The sequence below is a fragment of the Rhinoderma darwinii genome, chromosome 7 (genome assembly GCF_050947455.1).
Source record: "Rhinoderma darwinii isolate aRhiDar2 chromosome 7, aRhiDar2.hap1, whole genome shotgun sequence".
NCBI classification, from domain to species: Eukaryota; Metazoa; Chordata; class Amphibia; order Anura; family Rhinodermatidae; genus Rhinoderma; species Rhinoderma darwinii.
In genome coordinates, this window is record NC_134693.1 from 113,070,483 (window position 1) to 113,094,747 (window position 24,265).

Sequence of the window (24,265 nt, forward strand, 5' to 3'; positions counted from 1 at the left end):
TAACAGGTAAAAAAGTTAGCTCCCACCCTCCCGCCCTCAATTGGGTTGTGTCTTTCGGGATTGGGTTTGTTTTTTGTGCGTTTGTCTATTTTCTTGTGCTTATGATGTATGCTTGTGTAAAATAGCAAAAAAAATATTATAGAGGGAGTAAAGAAAAAGGTGTCAAAAACGAAACAGAAAGACTGCCTAGATAACAAGGAACAGGGAAAAGTTATACCTTGTAAAAAAGCAAGATGGAAAAAAGAGAAAGATAAATTTGGACTGACATTATTTTGCTAAATATAATGGTAATATTGAAGAAATTAAAAGAATCCCAAAGAGAAATTGGGAAATACTATTAAGTGATCTGTTTTTGAAAGATGAAGTAAGAAAGGCCCCACAAATGATCGTAAAAAGACCAAGGATAATAAATGATATAGTCGCACCATCCTATCCAAAAAATAAGAAATACTAAAGAAAGGAATAGGGTTTGGGAATAATATTAGAGTTTGAGAACGAGTAAAGTAAATGAGTCTTTACTATTCCCCATAGATTCATATTGGTTGTTTTTATCCTATTTTATTAATATATGTATTTTTGCATGGAAAAAGAAATATAAGAAATTCCCTGTATTAAATAATGTAATTGGGATGAAGTATTAGAGGAATAGAAAGGGTAAAAGAGCGAGAAAGAACCTCTTCCGAAACATCTGCCATAGAGAGATATGTCCATTGTAGGAAGTATAAAGAGATTTAGGCCCAGATCACACTGAGTTTTTTTACGCTGATTTTGACACGGAAACCGCATTGGAATCAGCACCAAAAAACGGCCGAAACTGTCTTCTATTAATTTCAATGGAAGGCGGAGGCGTTTCTTTTCTGCAGCAGCTTTTAGCGGCTCGCAGTTCCGCCTCTGACCTCCCATTGAAATCAATGAGAGGCAGAGAAAGTGTTTTTCACAGTGTTTTTTGCATGCGGCGCGCAGGGGCCACGGGCGAAAAACGCAATGGTAAATGCTGCGCAAATCGCAGGCAGGTCAAAGTCTGCCTCAAAATTTTTCTGACTGCAAAAAAACTCTGTGTGAACAGGGCCTTAGAGTTCGGAACGTCACTTCCGGTATTGCGTGAGAAAACGTAGAAAGGTTTGTTTATATAATATAGAGATATTTAAATTGTTTCAATGCTGTGAAACATAGTATTCCTGATGAAGGGGGCTGCCCCGATACAACTGACACAGTGGGTTTTATAAGTTTTAATACTTTTTACTATATTAAATATCTGCTCCTATGCACTCTTACTATGGTCCTGACGCTGAAGGGCTCCTACCACACCACTCGTCTCAGTGACTACTGCACCCAGTCCAGTACAATTCAGGAGTGTACTACTAGGCCACATCTCAGGCCTGCAGGGCAATCATTCATCACTGCAGCTATCTAAGCGGCCATCTAATACATGGAACGTTCTTTATCCTAATCAGGACCTAGTTACAGCCTCTCCTGGGTTTGAGCACAGTACTGCTCTACTGACCACTGGTTCCCATGCCAGGCTGACTATTCTCACAGCCCCAGTAGACTCCTCAGAGCGAACCACTCTAGGCTGACGGTACTCTTCAGCCACGCATGTTTCAGTGACAGCCTACACTTATAGGCCTACCCCTACATAGGATAGGCCTTCTCTATCAGCCTACAGACCATAAGAGGTCATTTTGTTAGCTTATTTTCTGCTTTGTTATTGACTCTCACCGTCTCACCTGACTTCATGGTGGCGCAGCGCATCACTGCCATTACACTCTGATCCCAGCCAGCACCAGGCTCTTTCTTTCCAAACCCCCTGTACCTCCCCTGTCACTGTCCAGCAGCCTCTTATTGCTATGTACAGTGACAGCACCACACATAAGACAGTGCCACTGGGAACTGCGGCCTGTCCTCCTGCCAACCGGTAAGACAAAACCTTCTATACAGTCAAACACAACAGATACACAAATATACATTAACAGTGAGCACCTAAACAGTTAATATAAAGAAACAGGCAACCAATTTAATAACATAATCAGTTTATCAGCTGGAAATGGAGGTTATACGGCTCGCCCTCATTACAAGCTGCTTGCAATCGACCAACTCATTTATCTGGGATCTGCATGAATTTAAGGGTCTGTTCTGGGATTTGAATTTATTTAGAGGTCTTGGTCAGGTATCTAAATCCATTTTCTTTACTCTGGTTTGGGGTCTGAATTTAGCGGTCTGGTCTGTGGTCTGCAATTAATTGAGGGGTCTGGTCTGAGGTCTGACATTATTTAGATGTCTGGTCTAGGGTCTGCATTCATTTTATTTACTCTGTTTTGGGGTTTACATTTTGGAGTCTTGCCTGGGGTCTGCAGTTAATTGGGTCTGTTCTGGGGTCTGGTCTAGGGTCTGAATTTATATAGGGGTTTAGGCTGGTGTCTAAATTTATTTGGTGGTCTGGTCTGGGGTCTGCATGAATTAAGGGGTCTATTTTGTGGTCTGAATTCTTTACGTTGCTCTAGAAGCTGAAGATGGCTGCAGAAGTGAAGAACTAAAGATATCTCAGCAGCAAACTCTGTAATGTTATGTCAGGAGAAGTCATCATAGAGGTTCTGGCTGGGTGGAGATAAAATGGAAAGAGAAAGTCTACAATCAGAAAAGACATCACCAGACGAGGCTGGACGCAGCCTGCAGGGCTTAGGAGGGAAGCCTCCATGACAGCCCTAGGAGGGAAAGGGTTAACTTCGTAGGGAAAGTTAGAGGTGGAGGAGGGACAGGGAGGAGTTAGGGGGCCGTTACGGAGCTTCCCGCTGTTTTTCGGCAGTGAGCCGGAAGCAGCGGGAGAAGTAACACTCACACAAGTAAGCTCCCGTTGCCCCGCTCTGTACTGCATGTCTGAGGCTGAGATTCTTGCGCGGCTGCGTGCCGCTGCTGTGCACCACGGTCCCGGTTGGTTGGAGGAGACCGTGGCTGCACTTACAATGATCCCCGACGCCGATTCGCCACGTCAGGCACGGCATATGAGGTCTGTTGCAGTGGGGGACAGGCTCCCCTCCCCCGGCCCCCTTCCTGGCAGTAATATGGCGGCGGGGGGGGAGTCTACAACACCCGCTCCTGCTCAGAGGAGGCAGAGAGCGTCGCCGGGGGTGACGGCGACTCAGGCCGGGTCTGCCCGTCGCTCCCGGCGGTCCCGACCTCCAGAACGCCTCAGCCCTGAGGTGGTCCCGCGGACACGGCGTCGCAGGGGGAGCCCTAATATGGACGCTGCAGGCCAGGCAGCTGGGAGGACCGTCCCTTCCCAGGCCCTGCGTCCTGGCAGGAATCCCAGGCCGCGACGGGGTCCGGCGGTTCTCAGGGAGTCGCAGGCCGGGCTCCCTGTCACCCCCCCCCCATCAGATGCAAGATCGGGAAGACTGGTTACGGCCGCCCCGCCTGGTGATGCTCCGGCCAGGGGGCAGGCTTCATCAGGATCGTCGAGACGGACGCCTAGACCTGCAGCGACGTCGAGGCAACAGGTCCGGTCGGAAGTTTGGATCCCAGCGGTCGGGCGGCAGGTTGCCGGCACATCTGCCAGCGCGTCATCATCCCCGGTTCGGAGATGTCGGTGGGATGGCCAGTCGTCGGCGAGAGAGGAGCTGGAAGACGGTGAAATAGACGTGTATCGGCGAGGGCAGGATGGTCCGGCTGACGGGAACACAGCGCCTGTGCAGCCCGGTGAGTGCATAACTCCATCTTTGTCGTATCCAGCGATTTTTATGTCGGGTGTCGGCAGGGGGGCTGCTAGCGTCGCATCGGTGGCCGGTAGTGGCGCGGGCGGGCGCGACGGCGCGGGTCTAGCGGACTTGGTGGGTTGCTTGCGGGAGCTGGTCGGGCGTCTAGATAGGGCGGCGGCGCCAGTAGTTACGGAGGTGTCCCCGGCGGTAGTTTGGGAAGGCCCCAGGGAAGTGGGACTGTTACAGGCGCGTCCCGTAATGGCGGCTACGGAGGCGGTCGCGGTGTCGGTACAGACCGAGGCCCAAAAAGACGGCGATCGGGTGCGTATTGATGATCGTGCTCGCGGGGAGGTGTATGTTTGCTTTGAAGGTCCGTTGGGGGCGCACTTAAAGCAGGAGGTGCGTGAGCGTATTTGGAAGGACGAATACGTTGAGATTTTTTCTCTTCTGCCGCTTGCTAAATTCAATTTGGATAGGAGCAAGCGGGATGAGAGCAAGAAGGACGAGGAGGAGCGTCGGCGGTATAGGCTTATCCCGCAGACGTTCGTTAATTGGTCGCAGGCGTTCGCCATCTTAGCCAGTGTAATAGGAGAAAAGGCGCCGGAAAATTGTTCGGCGTTGTTTTGTTATTTTGACGCCATTGGGGAGGCTCATCGGGTGTACGGGGGGCAGGCTTGGCTCAGATACGATGAGCAATTCCGTCAGCGAAAAGCGGTTCGGCCGGCGATTCAGTGGGACCAGAAGGATATTGCTCTCTGGTTAAGGGTCACGGCTCCGGTTAGGCAGCCCTTTCCCGGGAGCGTTGGCCAAGGGGGCCAGTCCAGTCAGGTCGGACAGGGCGGTGGGGCAAAGTTGGGATTCTGCTGGCAATTCAACGATGGCCAGTGTAAGTTTGGGGCCACGTGCAAGTTCAAGCACGTGTGTTCGGAGTGTAATGGTGCATCCCATGGGGCGGCAAAATGTATGCGAAAAAAGAGGTCAGGGAACCAGTCCTCCTCGGCTGGTCAAGGGGTTGTCACCGGTGAGGGTGGAAAGGATGGCCCCCTATCTAAATGAGTATCCGGATAGGGCTGCGGCGAAGTTGCTTTACGAAGGGTTTAGTGTTGGTTTTATTATTCCTCCGCCTCCTTATGAGGTCCCGGTTACGCGGAGGAACCTTAAATCGGCCTACTTGCATGCTGAGGTCGTGTCAAAAAAGTTGTTTAAAGAAGTTTCGTTAGGCCGCATGGCGGGGCCTTTTATTGATCCGCCAATAAAGGATTTAGTCGTGTCCCCATTGGGTATTGTTCCAAAGCGCGAGCCCCAAAAATTCCGGTTGATTCAGCACTTATCGTTTCCCAAGGGTTTGTCGGTAAATGACGGGATTGATCATGAGTTGTGCTCCGTAGTGTATACCTCATTCGATAAAGCGGTGGGGTTAGTTCGTGCTGCGGGTCCAGGCGCGCTGCTCGCAAAAACCGACATCGAGGCGGCGTTCAGGTTGTTGCCAGTTCATCCAGAAAGCCAACGGCTGTTGGGTTGTTTTTGGAATGGGGCTTTTTACGTGGATCGGTGCCTTCCGATGGGGTGTTCCCTTTCTTGCGCGTACTTCGAGGCTTTTAGTAGCTTCGTGGAGTGGGTGACGAAGGGTGTAGCCGGGGTCGATTCGTTGATACATTACTTAGACGATTTCTTGTGCGTCGGCCCGGGGGGTTTGCCCGTTTGCGGTAATCTGCTTCACGCACTGCAGAAGGTTGCGAGGGATTTTGGGATCCCTTTGGCGCCAGAAAAGACTGAGGGCCCGGTAACGACGATTTGTTTTTTGGGAATTGAGATAGATTCGGTGGCTATGGAGTGTCGTCTTCCGATGGATAAGTTGGGGGCTTTGAGTCAGGAGGTACGTCGGGCTTGCAAGTTAAAAAAAATTACGCTGCGGGAGATTCAGTCGTTGCTGGGGAAGTTGAATTTCGCCTGCCGGATTATGCCAATGGGGAGGGTGTTCGGTAGACGGTTGGCGGCGGCTACGGCGGGAGTGCGTGCGGCACATCACTTCGTACGGCTCAAGGAGGAGCATCGGGCTGATTTGCAGGTATGGGATGACTTCTTGGGCCAGTATAACGGTCGGTCGCTATGGATGGCTCCAGCGCAGGATACGAGTGATTTGAATATTTTTACGGATGCAGCTGGAGCGGGCGGTTTTGGAGCTTATGGGGGGGGTCCGTGGTGCGCGGGTCAATGGCCGGCTAGCTGGGTGTCCAGTGGACTCACGCGGAATCTGGCCCTGCTCGAGCTGTTCCCCATCGTGGTTGCGGCGACCATCTGGGGGGACAGGCTCAGGGATAAGAAGGTTCGTTTTTACTGCGACAACATGGGGGTGGTGCTGGCCATTAACAACATCACGGCGTCCTCTCCTCCGGTAATTCAGTTGTTGCGACATTTAGTGTTGGTGTGCTTGTCATTGAACGCGTGGGTGGTGGCGGTGCACGTGCCGGGGGTACGGAATTGTATCGCTGATGCTCTTTCTCGCTCGCAGTGGGACCGGTTTCGGCAATTGGCACCGGGAGCGGAACGTCTCGGTTTGGTCTGCCCGGAACATCTTTGGGATCTGGTCTCGGTCCCGTAGAACGATTGGTGAAAAGGTCTTTGGCGCGCTCAACGTGGAGTGCTTATTCTGCTTGCTGGAGGCAGTGGGAGGAGTGGGTAAGAGAGTTGGGTGATGTCAACACGGATAGAGACAGGTTGGTGGCACTTTTGTACTGGTTAGGGGACGCCTGGGAGGCGGGGTTTTCATTGGCAAAGGTTAACCGCTTCATGTCGGCGGTGGCGTTTGGTTTCAAGTTACGGGGCTTTAGGGATGTGTCTAAGGAATTCTTAGTGGGGCAGGCTTTGAAGGGTTTGCGCCGAGGTAGGGTCGAGGCGGATCGTAGAAGGCCTGTGTCGTTTTCTCTGCTGAGCTCTTTGGGCGGATCATTAGCATCGGTCTGTCGTTCTTCGGCCGAGATGAGGTTGTTTCGGTTAGCTTTTTCTTTGGCGTTCTTTGGGGCATTTAGAATCGGCGAGTTGGTTTCGCCGAGTACCAAGCAAGCTGGGGGGTTGAGACTGAGAGACGTGAGCCTATATACAGATCGGTTGGAGGTATGGTTGCGTCGGTCAAAGACTGACCAATTAGGAAAGGGGAAGCTGATAGTGTTGTTCGCTCTCCCGGGTTCGGCTATGTGCCCGGTGGCGTGCAGGCAGGGTTTTAAGCCACAAGTGGGGTCTCCGGAGTTGCCATTGCTATGTCACGAGGACGGGTTATTTTTGTCTAGATTTCAATTTAGAGCTGTATTCAAAAAATGCTTGGCGGCGGTCGGTGTTGCGGCGGACGCGTACTCATCTCATTCCTTCAGGATTGGCGCAGCAACGGAAGCAGGGCGCTGGGGGTTGGATGATGAGGGGGTGCGGCGCATCGGTCGTTGGGAGTCCAACAGATTTAGGTCTTATGTCCGCCCCCATCTGTTATGAGTTTTGCCGTTTGCACTTATAAGAATGTTTTGTGTGGTGGTATTTAACTTGCTTTTCCGTTTCAGATCCGCCTCCGTGTTTGGTGTGGTTGCTGGGCCACTCTTACGTGCATTGGGGGGCTTTGAGGGCGGACGTCCGCCCGGACGGTCGCCAGTTGCGCATTCCGCGACAGGATGCGGTTTTGCATTGGCTGGGATTTAGAGGTATGTCGTGGAGTAGGGTGTTAGCGGAATTCCAGACATATGCCCGGCTTGATAGGGTCCCGGAGATCTTGGTCTTGCACGTGGGTGGGAACGATTTGGGTGTCCGCCCTTTTCGTGAGTTGGTGCGGGATATTAAACACGATATGTTGTGTTTGTGGGTTTCTTATCCCAGGTTGGTAATTGTGTGGTCGGACATTGTCCCAAGAAAACATTGGCGGCTGGCTAGGTCAGTGGAAAGAGTCAATAAGGCTCGCATTAAGGTTAATCGCGCGGTGTCCCGATTTGTAGCCAAAAACGGGGGCATTTGTGTTCGGCACAGGGACTTGGAGTCAGGAGTGGGGAACTACTGGAGGAGCGATGGGGTTCATTTGACCGAGGTTGGGATTGATCTGTGGAGCTTGGCAATAGCAGAAGGAATTGAAAGGGCGGTGGTGGTGTGGCGGAACTCACAGGCTTAAGGTGGTCAAGGCCTGTTTCGCTGTGGCGGGGGGAGTCCTTGAGGCCAGTCAGTACAAAATTGGTGGGGGGGTCGCATCGGGGGTATGCGTCCCCCAAAAAAGGTACATGGTTGAAGACTTCATCGGGTGTTATCCCTTTGAAGTGGTCTTCTGGTGGAAGGTATATCACTCGAAGGCTTCATCGGGTGTTATCCCTTTGAAGTGGACTTCTAGTGGTCGGTATAGCACTTGAAGGCTTCATCGGGTGTTATCCCCTTGAAGTGGACTTCTGGTGGTTGGAGCCATCTGCAGAGGTCAGTGGTGCCTCCGAGCTGGTTTACGGCTGGAGGTAATTGGTGGTTTGCAGATGGCTAACTCGAGGTGTGTAAAAAAGGAATATCTAAAATGGCTTCAAGGACTGCCCCTGCTCGGTCTAATGTTAACGTTAAATTGTTATTTATGATTCTGACCCATGTTGGGTCATGTGAATTATTAGGAGGAATTCTCTGGTGGATTCCTAATTAGTTATCCGAATGTTTCGGATTTAATTTGGTTTTAAAACTGTGAAATTAATAAAACGGCTGCTGTGGCCATTTCACATCCAACCTCGGTGTCACGTGTCTTTTCCTAAAGGTGGGGGTGAAGGGATTGGTAGGGATAAGGGAAGGTGCACTAACACACGACTCTACTTAGGCAGGTCAAGACGAGGCTGGACGCAGCCTGCAGGGCTTAGGAGGGAAGCCTCCATGACAGCCCTAGGAGGGAAAGGGTTAACTTCGTAGGGAAAGTTAGAGGTGGAGGAGGGACAGGGAGGAGTTAGGGGGCCGTTACGGAGCTTCCCGCTGTTTTTCGGCAGTGAGCCGGAAGCAGCGGGAGAAGTAACACTCACACAAGTAAGCTCCCACCCTCCCTCCCATTTGGTGTTATCCCTTGTGGTCTTTATTAATTCTGTTTATGAGTGTGGCAATTTTATTGTGTGCTTATTTAACATGTTTTTTTTTTTTTTTCTTTTCATTCGGAGTAGGTCCTGGTGTCATGGCAGCTGGCGGGGGGAGTCCTTGAGGCCAGTCAGTACAAAATTGGTGGGGGGGTCGCATCGGGGGTATGCGTCCCCCAAAAAAGGTACATGGTTGAAGACTTCATCGGGTGTTATCCCTTTGAAGTGGTCTTCTGGTGGAAGGTATATCACTCGAAGGCTTCATCGGGTGTTATCCCTTTGAAGTGGACTTCTAGTGGTCGGTATAGCACTTGAAGGCTTCATCGGGTGTTATCCCCTTGAAGTGGACTTCTGGTGGTTGGAGCCATCTGCAGAGGTCAGTGGTGCCTCCGAGCTGGTTTACGGCTGGAGGTAATTGGTGGTTTGCAGATGGCTAACTCGAGGTGTGTAAAAAAGGAATATCTAAAATGTCTTCAAGGACTGCCCCTGCTCGGTCTAATGTTAACGTTAAATTGTTATTTATGATTCTGACCCATGTTGGGTCATGTGAATTATTAGGAGGAATTCTCTGGTGGATTCCTAATTAGTTATCCGAATGTTTCGGATTTAATTTGGTTTTAAAACTGTGAAATTAATAAAACGGCTGCTGTGGCCATTTCACATCCAACCTCGGTGTCACGTGTCTTTTCCTAAAGGTGGGGGTGAAGGGATTGGTAGGGATAAGGGAAGGTGCACTAACACACGACTCTACTTAGGCAGGTCATGTGATTTACCCTTTTTAAGGCGGACCTGTCAGCTCTCCTGATATGGAGCATCTTTACTCAGAACTCTGAGTTGTGATGGTCTTCTGTTATTTTTCCTGGAGATGTGAAAATAAGGCCATCATGGAAATGTATTGGCATGCAACTAATTGATTTTACTTACAAATCAACAGCCGCAGTACAAAGCTATACATTGAGTTGCATGCAACCCTTAAATAAGTAATAGAATTTAAAAATAAGATCAATTAAAATCAATCAGTCTCTGTGAAGTCCTAGCCTAAATAGCAATTGAGTGTTAGCATTCACCTTGTCTATAGAATGTATCCCTATGTAAAGCCAAGTACCGGCAAGGACCGCAGGGTTAGTCGCAAGCAATAAAATACAGTAGACCCAAGTAATGCAAACAACAAATTCTTTACTGATCAGTGGTGTATAAACATCCACAAGGGGATGTAAACACTACTCTACAAAAAAGAGGCACAATCTCTTTCAAACATTACACAAATAATGGCGCAATGCGGCATGGGTGGCACACCAGCTTCTTTTGTTTGCTGGACGGAGCATTAACTCATTCCTGCTTCGCTTTAGGAGTAAGTCCTCTTCTTCAAACATCTGCCCATTTATTTCAATAGGAAAAACGGCGTTCTGTTCCGACGGGCCGTTTTTTTTTAAAAACGGCAGCGAAAAAGAAGTGCAGGTCACTTCTTGGGACGTTTTTGGAGCCATTTACATAGACTCTATTGAAAACAGCTCCAAATACGGCCGTAAAAAACGCAGTGAAAAACGCAGCGAAAATCGCAAGTGGCTTAAAACACGTTTGAAAATCAGGAGCTGTTTTCCCTTGAAAACAGCTCCGTATTTTCAGACGTTTTTGAGTTTGCGTGTGAACATACCCTAACTGCAAATTAACCTGCCATACATATTGGGAAGAAAAAGAAGGAAAGTTTGTGCTCCTGAACTATACAATACAAAATCTTCAATGTATCATTGTCTCAATTTATTTACCGCCACCCTTTAATCTTTCTGTCTTGGGTGTGGTACAGGAGTTTATTGATAAAAAGCCCTTGCAGATTATCCACTGCTACTAATTGGTGACTTCAATGGAGTAATGGACTTTAGTATGGACAAATGTAACAGGTGGGAGGGGGTTTAGGAGGGTTACTGCCCCACAGAGGAAATTGCACAGCAAGAACTTCAGACGACACAGGTATAAGATGCTGAACAGAACTTTACTCCAACAGAGGCACAGTCTTCACGGTTATAATATTTAGTACATAAGCTTGACGGTTTCACTAATAAATAGGCTCTATACTTGGCGGTTTCTGATTTAACTTGTGAGAATGGGACAATGTGTTTGCTATGGTTCAGTCTCAACTTAAACTTGTGCTGCAGAGGGTCTTTGTTCTCATATGAAATGCTGAGCTAGCGATACGCCATTCAGGCTAGCAATACAAAGTATTTTTGGTTGATCAGTCACTTTGTAACTTCTGCCCTAACTGGCAATCTTAACTGGCAGCTCTCATCCTGCCCGTTTGTCCAATCTGAGATCTGTGGGGATTGTGTCACCCTAGCGGCTTCCCTGCTTAATGTGATTGTCTCCGCTTGTAAAGAGAGCCCAACATTACATTTTATGGAACTGAAATTTAAACAACTATCAAATATATCAATATTTTACATCTCCTGTCACTTTTTGTCCAACACAGGATCTAATCCAGTACATATGGCGGCACGTTCCATACTCTCTGTATTGTGTACATATGATACAATGTCCTGTCACCTACCACTGGATTAAACGCGATGTCACACAAGTAGCACTGTGAAGGGTCGGATAAGTGAATTGTATACACTGTGGTAAGTTGTAGCCGGGCACTGAGCACACTAATAAATACCAGTCACACTTATGAATTGATGTTAAAGATTTATTTAAGGTTTTTGTGGATCAAAATATATAATGGTAAAGATGATGTTATACAAGATTCAGCAAAAACAATGGAAGATGTCACAGTATATACTGTAGTATCAGTAAGTGGTGGGAAATCTGTATTCCAGAGACACAGGAAGAGATGACATGTTCTCCTGTTCTGGGCCTGGTCTTCTGGGTAACATTGATGCACCGGTAACCACACTGATGTCTCTTCTGTGACAGATGTAGAAAATTTTAAGTCTCGCCATTGGAATACTTGTAAGATGGCGGGTTCTGCCCTCGGTTGTTATTGGCATTGATGTTGATGGTCTGTTTGTATCTGCTGACTTTTTCTGGGGGGAGAAGCACACAATCCTATTAAATATTCATCATTCAGGCTGCTTACCAAATATAGAGGGGACATATCTAGAGGAACTTACCTTTCTATCAGCAATGATGGCGGCTCCTCCGGTCACAGGGAGCGCAGTTCTCACCAGATATACTGCGGAATTGATGTTTATGCTGCAAGAGAAATATTTGCTATTAATGCTCTACTAATGTGTGTTTCTTGGCAGTCACAAAATCTAGAAGAGGTTTTATTGTGGATTTTCCTATTTAATCCTAGGGGTTACACTACAAACCTTGAAGATGATTGATCCAAGCGATGGGTTGGATCTAAAGCTGCGCTGTTCAGGATGTTACAGGAACTTTCTGATGTTCACAAAGGTGGAATCATTGTTTTATGCACCTGAGATGGTAAATGTTCCTTAGGAGTCCTGCAAGATGCCAAGTAATGTCTTACATCAATAACAATGTTCCTTGTATCTATCATGTAGTTTCTGCCGCTTACGGCACTTTTCTAAAAAAGTGGACAGAGAGTATCTGAAGCAGCAGAGCCACCAGCAGCCGACACATTTATCATAATAACATGGATTATTAGTTATTAAGGTGTGGGCCTTTTAATAAATTAGGCACATTTTACTCCAAGTTTTTTTATATTAAGACCGGTGTATGAAACGTCAGTCTTAATGAATTCCCACCAATCTATTATACTACATACACGCTTACAGTTTTCTTCTAAAACCCATAACCTTCATTTAGAAATTAAATAAATATCTGAATACAAGAAAATTGAACTAGAAGATAGAATGACTTATTTACAATTTCTTTATGTTGGTTGATAAAATAAATTACTGATACAGAGGAAGACTTAAGAGGTGGAAGAACATTCTCACATCAAACATAATAGACAAGTACAATGCTCTCACCTTATGTGCTGTAAGGACATGAACAGACGCAGCTACTTTTTTTGTCCTAACCTCCTAATGCCCTTCAAATAGATCTTGCGGTCAAAGCGTCCACCAGCCAATGGGATGCTGGAATGAGAAATATATTGATGTAAGACATATGATAATGTTAGCAGGTAACCACACAATAATTGTTTTGTTTCACATCCTAGATTACTCCAGTACTGTCACCCAGGTATACAGCCACCTACCCCAAAGTGTGAGCTCTGGCTATAAGGCCTATGTAGTAATGGCGGCTACTGAAAGAATCATACCAACAACATGGAGGAAATCATGACTTACTTATCTGAACCAGGTCTGAGCTTTACTTCAAAGATACCAAAAACGGGTCGGTGGTCTGAGGTCTTCAAAACAGGGCAAGAGTCGTATTTCAGGACTCGCACATCTCCCTCGTATTGGCTTTTAAACAACACCCTGTCCTGTAGAGGTCATAAAAATAACAAATATCATCAGTGCAATCATATTATAATTTATTTATAAACCTCATAGCATCATAGACTGAACATTTCGGCCTATTTTATTTAAGAAATATAAATTTTGAGACTTTCTTGCATTTAAGGTTTGACTTGGTCACACAGATTTAATGAAATAAGTATCTTTGAGCCATGCTAGGCGAAGACATATTACACTGGGAGACGTTGACAAACTCACTACAAGTAAAATGGACTGGATGCTTTGTTCTTAAGAATTATTCCTTCATCTATAATAACAATTCATTACCTTGCGCGAGGGGATTTATTATATGAAAATCTAATCATGAAATGTATTCTTTCTTTAGCTCTGTAGATCTGGAAATAAGATATCTTACCGTATATGATGGGACTCTCTGCTTTTCTGATGTATCGTAGGTGTCTGTGCCAATGTCGAACTTATATGTAGGAAGGAATTCTATGGTGTGCTCCTTAAACCCTACAAATATGGACCCTTAAATTAAAAGAAAAAAAAACATGTCAGTATTAAAAACATGTGCAAGAGATGTAGGGCTATGTAAGAATGTGGAGAACATATGAACCATCATGACAGTGATTTGTATTGATCTGTCGAGGTGTATGTGGTAATAATACAGGCTGAGGAGTGATAGAGATCTGTCTACTAGTAAATGTACCGTTGTTCTTGGCTTCATTCAGATGGTCGTGTTTGAGGAGACTGGACATATTTCTTCCTTTAATGTTCTTCAGAAGAGATTCCACATTTTTTCTGTCCTCTTTCAGTTGAAAATTGAGGTCCCCAAACCAAAAAACTCGATCAAAGCGGCTGGTGACGTCCACTGTAGAATGAGATAAACACAGGACACAATTAGACCACGTGACTGCATTAGAGTCAATGGAGATAAATAGAGAGATAAAGGAATCGATAGGTTCAACCACATAAGTAATACTCACAGGCATTGGAGTTGATTCTTTCCGGAATAATTTGAGGCAGACGGAGACCCTCGGTGATAGTTTTATAGTCCTGGATCCTCTTGTAGACTGCCCCAACTGCCAACAAAAATATACATATCAGTAAATGTGACCTCCTGGAATTTAGGACAACCACCATATTTAAGTTTTCTTTGACAATAGGTTTCTTTATCTTATATTATCTAGGTATCATATCTACTTCTTGGGCTGTGTAGTCTGAATGTTCCCTCAACAATCAATTTTTTACAAATAGTATTTATATTAATTGGATTTCTATTGACATTTTAGAAGATGAGACTGGTGGAGTTCCATGATTTGGGTCTGCACTCTGTACACCACACATACTGATATTTCTGTTACTGTAAATCTAAGACACAATCATTTTCATGACAGAGGATAATGTATTTCTATAGCAGTCTGTAGAGGACATTAGGCCGTTTATCCTTCCACTATTATTCTCTCATTATATAGAATAAGTTTGATGGATTAGAAGAAGTTTGACCAAATGAGGAAAAACTTTTAATTTTACACCAAAACATCAATAGTACAGATCTTTTCATGTCATCTCATATATTCCAGCTTATTATTATTAAACAGCAGCACTTTTATACACAATAACTCTGTACATAGTCATATATTAAAAACAGACATACTTACATCTCATATGGGAATTAATAAACAGGAATGATGTCCCAAAGACGGTGAAGGCAACACCCAAGGCTCCTTTAGTTTTGACATGGTGGAATAGCCTGGTTGTTACATGGGTGTGCTCTACCTCTGTATAAGAAATGAAACACAAGAAGAAGGGTTAGTGGTTAATAGTATAACATGCAACAATGAAACAGAGATAGTTTCCTATTAACCCCTTAGTGACCACTAATACGCCTTTTTACGTCGGTCACTAATGGGCTTTAGGCTAGGCTGACGCCTTTTCACGTCAGCCTAGTCTAAGTCCTGCACGGGTCTCCCGTGCAGGCAGGAGCCGGGGCTCTGCTGTCTGATGACAGCTGAGCTCCTGCTCCAACGCCCGCGATCGAAGTTTACTTCGATCGCGGCCGTTTAACCCGTTAAATGCCGCCGTCAATAGCGACCGCGGCATTTAACTTTGTTTACAGAGGGAGTGCGCTCCCTCTGTCACCCATCGGCGTCCCGCGAATGCAATCGCGGGTCTCCGATGGGGTGTCATGGCAGCCGGGGGCCTGATAAAAGCCCCCAGGTCTGCCTTGGACATATGCCTGTTAGGACGCGCCGGAGGCACGTCCTAACAGATTGCCTGTCAGATTTACACTGACAGGCAATAATGCTTCGTATACCAGAGCATTATAGCAGCGATCGGAATATCGCACAGTAAAGTCCCCTAGTGGGACTAATAAAATAAGTGAAATAAAGATTATTATTAAAAAGTACAGTAAAAAAATAAATAAAACCATTTTTTTCCATAAAAAGTGGTTTTATTTAGTAAAAGTGTAAAAAAAAAAAAAAAGTACACATATCTGGTATCGCCGCGACCGTAATGACTCCATTAATAAAGTTAATATGTAATTTAAACCGCAAAGTGAACACCGTAAAAAAAAAACGCAAAAAACCATGGCAAAATTGCAATTTTTTTCCATTGCCCCCCAAAAAAGTCCTAATAAAAATGAATCAATAAGTCCCATGCACCACAAAACAGAACTATTCAAAACTACGTCTTGTCCCGCAGAAAACAAGCCCAAAAAATCACTACATTGATGGAAAAATAAAAAAATTACGGCTCTTGGAAAGCGACGATGCAAAAGCAAATAATTTTAGTTCAAAAGGGTTTTTATTGTGCAAAAGTCGTAAAACATAAAAAAACCTCTACATATGTGGTATCGCCGTAATCGTAATCGTACCGACCCATAGAATAAAGGCAACATGTTATTTACGTCGCACAGTGAACGGCGTCAATTTAAAAACGCATAGAACAATGGCGGAATTTCAGTTTTTTTTTATAATCCCCCCAAAAAAGGTTAATAAAAGTTAATATAAAAATTATATGTACCCAAAAATGGTGCTATTAAAAAGCACAACTAATCCCGCAAAAAACAAGTCCTCATACAGCTATGTAGACGAAAAAATAAAAAAGTTATAGCTCTTTGAATGCGACTATAGAAAAACGAATAAAATATCTTGGTCATTAGGGCCTAAAATGGGCTGGTCACTAAGGGGTTAAACGCTGGAAATATTACTACAAAACCATTTCACACTTTGTAACTGTGGAGTAAACTATCAGATCTCCAATACTCCACAGTGAAGAATCTGAGAGTTGGGTTCTTAGACATCTAGTTCTAATGACTAAATAATAAGTTCAAACTAATGACTTCAATTAGGACTTATTATGTAAATGTAAGAAAGTGAATCTTACCTGAGCAGAACCAGATCAGTTCCCATCGAATAAAGATGGTGAGATACAGGACTCCGAGCCCGGATGAATGGTATAGCACGTAGTGTGGACCAAGAGTCTCTTGTAATTTTATCTCCCATTCCCGTCTACAAGAAGACACAATTTCAAGTTTACATATTAATAAATGACACCAGATTAAAATATTGAACTCATTTATTAAATAATCAATATTATAACCTCTGGGGTTAAATAGGAAAATTTAGGAGTGATCCTACAATAAGTAGTAGGTCAAGAGAGAATTTCAATCAGCCGACCTGTAGTCCATCTGCAGACATAGACTGTTGTAAGACAACCTGAGAAGACTTACCTGTTTGGACATCCTTCCTGAACGCCAATTACGTAAATGTCTTTGGTGTCATCTGATGGCAACAGCAGATCCTCTAGATTTTGTGGGAACTCCTGCTCAAAATATGAAGATATTAATAATGTATACACAGAGCACCAACCAAACTGACATCTTCTATATCACCTACAAAAAATTATATCTGATCGAAATGGATTTTAGTCTTTATAGACTATGGCCAGTGCTGCAGTCTTAGGATCAGAGGCATTGCCATTCCAAAGACATAGATTATTAGTTTGACAGTTTGCAGTGTGTGCAGCAACATTGATTGGCCCAAATGTTTAGAAAATTTGGGCCTAGGGTAGTATATAATATGTCTATCTCATATCCAACTGCAAATTTATCCAACTTTAGGCTATGTTCACACGGAGAATTTTGCAGGAGGAATATCTGCCTCAAAATTCCGTTTGGAAGTTTTAGGCAGATTTTCCTCTCCCTGCACGCCGATATTCACAGAGTTTTTCGCTGCGTTTTTCGCCCGCGGCCATTGAGCGCCGCGGGCATAAAACACCACGAAATACGCTTTATCTGCCTCCCATTGAAGTCAATGGGAGGTCAGAGGCGGAAGCGCCCAAAGATAGGGCATGTCGCTTCTTTTTACCGCGAGGCAGTTTTACTGCTCGCGGGAAAAAGACGCAGACGCCTCCCATTGAAATCAATGGGAGGCATTTTCGGGCCGTTTTTGCCGAGTTTTGCGACGCGGTTTCCACGTCAAAAAACTCGGCAAAATACTCTGTGTGAACATAGCCTTAGATCAGATACACTCCTGGTTCACAATAGATATTGTATATTACTTCTCACCTTTCCCTCCATATTCCAGGTGGCAACGTATAATCTCAGCCGTCTATTTGGGAAACAGCGATCCAGTTCTTTAGCGCCAATCACAGCGCTGCTGCCCAAGCTCCTGATTGCGCTCTTCTTGCCGTTCTTTGAGCCAATGTCACAAGGTTTGCTGTGACTTGGATCGCTGCATTTTTCGGCTGGCATATCTTTGATGTTGGAAAACTTCTGGAGTGAGATGTTAGGTTCCTCCATAGTTGGTATCTCTTTCATCAGATTTCCATTATCAGGAATCTGAGACACATGATATTTTTTTGATTTTTTCCAAAAGGGCATGGTTGGTTAATAACCCGGGTGCAAAACTGCACCAATGTCCGTGGTAGAAAACCAGGCGACAGTAAAGATTGAATTTAACTAATCGCCTCTAGTTCTCTGAAAATAGGACAAATCGCTGACCGTAAAAGCAACACAGTAATCCAACAGTGTCAATCCAACAGCAAGATCTAGAATGACCAGAAAAAGAAGTAGTTAGGGAAAACTTAAAGAAAACCAGCTGGAGAAATTAGTTATAAAAGGGGTATTCCAAGTACAGGATCTAGACAATCAGAAGTGTTTGAAGATCACATTGCTTGGGGTCTTGGGGCTTGGACCCCTGTGAATGACATTGCTTGGGGTTTGGATTCTGGAACAATGTATTGGTTGTCGAATTGACCATACGGTATGACATTTTATGTAATTTTTATATGAGATACTAACTATAATTTAGAACCTCTGCAGTTTGTTATAGACATTATTACATTTTATATATATATATTAATGAAAAATGACAATTGCTTTTGAGGATACAGGATAACGGGGTCAGGGCTGTTCTTAAGAAATCACTTCCCTAACATTTTTATATTAGTAATTATTATTATTAATAATAATAATAATTGTGTATTTTACACAAATAGAAAACCTCAAATGCATAATTAGTAATTCCCTAGTAAATATTTATTACGTGAATTACTCCTGTTATAAACTGAAGGGTTCCAATAATAAGTTCTCAGGGCTGCAGGACATTCACATTCCTTTTCTTTGAGGTTGCTTTATCAATTTACCAGCAGAATACAGATGGCAATTTTTGTCTGCAAGCTGCATTCTGTCTCTGGAGCAGAAGTCACAGGCCGCCATATTGCCATTTAGCAACTTCTTAGTATATTAGTATAACTATTCCAAATATAAACTAAACTTTAAATGGCAGACACAGCAGAATTGTAACTAAGAATAAAATATTCATAAAGAAACTGATAGATGAGACTCATCTAGAGACGTAGTGCTGATAGAGTACTTACCGGTCACATCCAACTGATGAGTGACAGCTCTGTGGCCAGCACCATAGTATACACCCACGCTCTGTGACATCACAATAGCTATACCCGGGGTGAGCTGCTTTTATGACCTCACCCATAATTTGCATATTTCAATATGGATTTATCATTATTTTTAATAGTAGTGACATCACAATACATAAGCCCAAAATACACTATGTGGCCAAAAGATGTGGACAGCTGACCCTTTACACCATTATAAGCTTGTGGTATTTCCCATTACAAAGCCATGGATGTTAATATGAAGTTGGGCCCCCTTTTGTGGCTATAACTTCTTCTGACAAGGCTTTCCACAAGATTTTGTAGCGTGTTTGTTGGAATTTTTGCCCATTTAATTAAAAGAGCATTTGTGAGTTCAGGCTCTGATGTTGGGGTCAGGGCTCTGTGCAGAGTGTCAAGTTCCTCCACACCAAACTTATCACTCCATGTCTTTATGGACCTTGCTTTGTGCAAAGGGGCAACGTCATACAGAAACAGGGAAGGGTCTTTACCAAACTAGTCTCACAAAGTCGGAAGCATGCAATGGCCTAAATAGTCTTTACATTACCATTCACTGGAAATAAAGGGCCTAGCCCAAACCATGATAAGTAGCCCCAGACCAGTATCAATTCCCCACTAATAATTTTTATATCAATTGATCAAAATTCAGAATTGAATTAAATTGTAATTATTTCCGGTGAACCTAAATAATATAAGGAATTATAGTCCCCTAATATACAGTCCTCTAATATGAGCATATTGAAATTTCTCTTTTACAAGTGGTAAACATAATGATAATAAGGGAGCTCAAATTTTGGCCACTTACCCTGCAAATCTAAGATACTTGAGCAATTTAATTGCACACTAATACTAATACCATATTACTACCACTGTCACACAATATCTTCTAGAGATGGAATAATTCAATGTTCCTAATAAAACTAATTAATTAGCGTGAAGTACAGATGTAGCATTGATAGATTACTTACCGGTCACATCCAACTGATAGTGACAGCTCTGTGACCAACATCATTGTTTATACCCAAGCTCTATGACATCACAATAGCTATAACCGGTTTGAGCTGCTTTTATGACCACACCCATAATTTACATATATCAGTATGGCTTTACCATTGGGAATATGAATTTGATGATATTGTATGATTTGTACCTCTAGAAACGTTTAGTGTGATCTGTAATTTTTCCGGGTGTTTTCATCAATTGCTTTACTGTATAGAGTATTTTTTTATTGAAAATAATAAAATTTAAGTTTTTAATGGGAACGTTCTCTGATGAATTCTTTATAGGGGATAAATGATCATTTCTGTCTGTGTGACATGGGGGAAATCATTTATATTATCTTAAAATATATAATTTTAGTTTTAAATTTTAATAAACCCTAAAGACCCCCATTAGAGGATGTGACTCTGCACCAGTAAGAACACGCTACATGCTGCATCTCCTGTGCTCAGCCCTCTTACTCCTTACAATCCTGAATACATACTTCTTCACAATTCCCCTACCAGCTTGTAATAGGCATCAGAAAAGCTGTGGGCAGCCATTACCTCATGTACCATGTCCTGGAAAGGTAATAGAGGTGGTAAGAATCGATCTAGGCATCTTGAGACAAGACGGTCATACCTGATGTGAACGAATGCATCGTAAATTATACATATCATAGGCCTACCAGAGAGGGTAGAAGGCCAACAACCATATGTATTCATTAAAAATGCCTGCATTATATTTTTATGGATACCACAATCTCTACTGCATTTATAGTCAAGAGAACTGAAGAATTCCTTCATAGTCTCTTCATCTGGGTCATTTCTAAGACAATTGATGGCCCATTTGGTAAACTATAAAGACAGGGATTGGCTTTACTAAACATCAAGTAGTCATGGCAGTCAGAACTCCACGATCAGAAAGTGATGACATATCCTAATTGTATTCCCCCCACTTTATGAGATGTAAAACCACTTTAACCCATTAATGATGCAGTCTAGTTTGGGCCTTAAGGCTCAGACACCATTTTTCAAATCTGACCTGTGTCACTTTACCTGGTAATAACTTTGGAATGCTATTCTTTTATCCAAGCGATTCTGAGAATTTTTTCTCGTGACACATTGTACTTTATGTTAATAGTAAAATTTGGTCAATACCTTTAGTGTTTATTTGTGAAAAACACCTACATTTAGAGACATTTTTGAAAATTTTTGATTTTTCTAAATTTTAGTGTATCTGCTTGTAAGACAGATAGTAATACAACACAAAATAGTTACTAGTTAACATTTTGGAGGTGAAATTTACAAATATATATATATTATTATTTTTTTAAGAAATTCCATTATAATCCATTTTATTTCTGTAACACAGAAGGTTTTAGCAGAGAAACTCAGCTCAATATTTATTGTTCAGATTCTGCAGCTTTTAAAAATGTCCCACATGTGGCCCTGGTGGACTGAAGCACAGGCCTCAGAAGCAAAGGAGCACCTACTAGATTTTGGGGCCTCCTTTTTATAGAATATATTTTAGGCACCATGTCATGTTTGAAGAGGTCTTGTGGTGCCAAAACATAGGAAACATCCCCAAAAAGACGCCATTTCGGGACTACAGTCCCAAGGAATTAATCTAAGGGCATAGTAAGCATTTTAACACCTCAGGTGTTTTGCTGAATTTATTGAAATTAGGTCATAGAGATTAAAATCAAAACATTTTTCACACAAAAAGTCTTTTCAGCTCCGATTTTTTTGGAATGAAAGAGAAAAAGAACACCAACATTTGTAAATCAAGTTCTCTCAAATACGATAATACCCCATATGTTGTCACAAACTGCTGTTTGGACACACGGTAGGGCTCAGAATGGCAGGAGCACCGTTTGGCATGCAGATTTTGCTGGTTTGGTTTAAAGGTGACATGTTGTATTTGCAGAGTTCCTTAGGTACCAGTACCGTAAAAACCTCTTGAGAAGTGACTCCATTTTGGTAAATAAAACCCTCAAGGCATTCACTAGTAGGGTTGTGAATAGTTTGACCCCACAGCTGTTTCATAGATTTTATTAGAATTAGGCAGTGAAAATGACAAATTTAATTTTTCCCAAAACAATGCTGTTTTAGCTCTAAATGTTTTATTTTTACAAGGGGTAATTGGAGAAAAAAACACCACACAATTTTTTACTCAATTTCTCCTGAGTACAGCAATATCCCATATGTGGCCCTAAACAGCTGTTTGGGCACACGGCAGGGCTCTGAAGAGAAGGAGCATCATTTGTCTGTAGGAGCGAAGATTTTGCTGGATTGGTGTTAGATTAAAGGAGTGAAAGAGCACCATGCGCATTTGAGGTCTATTTTAGTGATTTTTCCATAGCATTTGCCCCCAATTGCAGGACTCTGAGGTCAAATAGTAAAGCAAAAACTTCCAAGAAGTGACCCAATTTTTTAAAATATACCCCTCAAGGCATTTATTAAAGGGTGCAGTGCGTATGACCCAATACTACTATTTTTACTAGAAAAATGTGCAGTGGATTTTCCGCTGATATGCCATTTAAGTGCACGATATGTTATTCCCAGATTGTGCCCCTGAAGACAAATACATCATAAACTGTTAAGCGGGTTCTCCCGGGTATGGCGATGCAATATAAGTGGATGTAAACTGCTGTTTGGGCACACTGAAGGGTTCAGAATGGAGGGAGTGCCATTTGGCGTATGAAGCACAGATTTTGCTTGGTAATTTTTCTGTTTGGGGTTTTGCTGGTATTTCAGTTTATAATCTGGGGGCATATGTAAACTGTGCGGAGTACATCAGTACATAATAAGAGGATATAATAATGCGATAAATAAATAATAATCCGCAGTTCTGTGGCCTGTGTCGCACTGATAAATGGTGCCCGATCTTATTCCCCTTTTGGATCGCACTCTGCACATTTTGTGTCGCCATATTCTGAGAGCCATAACTTTTTTTTTGTGACAGAGCGGTTTGAGGGCTTGTTTTTTGCGGGACAGTCTGTAGTTTTTATCGGCACCATTTTTGGATACATGCAACTTCTTTTTATTCTATTTTTTGAGAAGCGTGGTGACCAAAAAACAGCAATTCTGCTATTGTTTTTATCCTTTTTTTTTACAGCGTTCACCGTGTACTATAATTGACATATTTACTTTATTCTGTGGGTCAGTACGATTCTGGCGATACCAAATTTATATTGCTTTTTTATGTTTTACAACTATTTGCACAATAACATTTATTTTGTAAAAATAATGTATTTTTTCTGTTGCCACAATATGAGAACCACAACTTTAAAAAAATGTTTTGGTCGACAGAGCTGTATGAGGGCTTGTTTTTTGCAAGACGAGCTATATGTTTTTTTATTGGTACCATTTTTGGATACATGCAACTTTTTGATCACTTTTTATTCAAAGGTGACCAAAAACATAGCAATTCTGGTATTGTTTTTTTATTATTTCTTTTTATGGCGTTCACTGCATTGGATAAATTACATCATATTTTTATAGTTCAGGCCATTACGGATGCGGCAATACCAATTCTGTATAGTTTATTATTTTTTCTAATAATGAAGTTCTTGATAATGGAAAAAGGGTGAGTTTTAAATTTATTACTTTAAATTCTTACTTTTTTATTTTTGTATAAAAAAAATGTAAACTTTTTTTTAACAATTTTTTTCGTCTCACTAGGGACTTGAAGGTCCAACTGTCCGATCGCTGTTATAATATCCTACAATACCTATGTATTGCAGCATATTATACCTGTCAAATAGCTACAAATGTATACCACAAAACCATATAGCAAAACGACACATGGTCAATAACAAAATATCTTTATTAGTGCAATAAATACAGACAAAATAATATAATCTCATCTAAAACAAAGGATTGCAGTGGTGGTCAGAAAATACACAACATCAAATATATAGTTATTTATATGGAGCAAACAGTGAATCACAACTCGGTTTGATCAGGCAAAAGTCACAAAGTAAAGACGAGGCTGGACGGCAGCACGGAGGGCTTAAGGGAAAGCCTCCATGACTGCCATAGGAGGGAAGGTTAGCCAATCAGGGGGCAAAGGGTTAGTGGAGGCAGGGAGAGGGAGGAGATGGAGAGGGGAGGAGTTGGGGTTCGGTATCTGTTCCTCCCGCTGTTTTCGGCATTGAGCCGGAAGCAGCGGGAGGAATAACAGGTAAAAAAGTTAGCTCCCACTGCCCTGTCTACCTGCTAGTATGGCGTCTCCAGTCAGC

General features: G+C 43.1%; 1 protein-coding gene across 2 annotated transcripts in view; it reads right to left on the reverse strand.

Moving 5' to 3' along the window:
* The window catches only part of LOC142657342 (phosphatidylinositol polyphosphate 5-phosphatase type IV-like), a 42,714-nt gene extending 24,545 nt beyond the window's left edge, over window positions 1-18,169 (reverse strand). The window contains exons 1-11 of one of the 2 annotated variants that reach the window (XM_075832364.1): window positions 17,693-18,169; window positions 16,856-16,947; window positions 16,510-16,634; window positions 14,781-14,900; window positions 14,106-14,201; window positions 13,829-13,990; window positions 13,532-13,647; window positions 13,006-13,142; window positions 12,685-12,792; window positions 12,058-12,192; window positions 11,857-11,938 (exon numbers count right to left, since the gene is read on the reverse strand). In XM_075832364.1, the coding sequence (XP_075688479.1) occupies window positions 12,717-12,792; window positions 13,006-13,142; window positions 13,532-13,647; window positions 13,829-13,990; window positions 14,106-14,201; window positions 14,781-14,900; window positions 16,510-16,634; window positions 16,856-16,947; window positions 17,693-18,007 (1,239 nt within the window). In that variant the 5' untranslated portion in view covers window positions 18,008-18,169 and the 3' untranslated portion in view covers window positions 11,857-11,938; window positions 12,058-12,192; window positions 12,685-12,716. Of the gene's footprint in view, window positions 1-11,856; window positions 11,939-12,057; window positions 12,193-12,684; window positions 12,793-13,005; window positions 13,143-13,531; window positions 13,648-13,828; window positions 13,991-14,105; window positions 14,202-14,780; window positions 14,901-16,509; window positions 16,635-16,855; window positions 16,948-17,692 lie in introns of those variants that run through there. The other variant, XM_075832363.1, reaches the window with a different exon arrangement.
* Window positions 18,170-24,265: the final 6,096 nt, after the last annotated feature.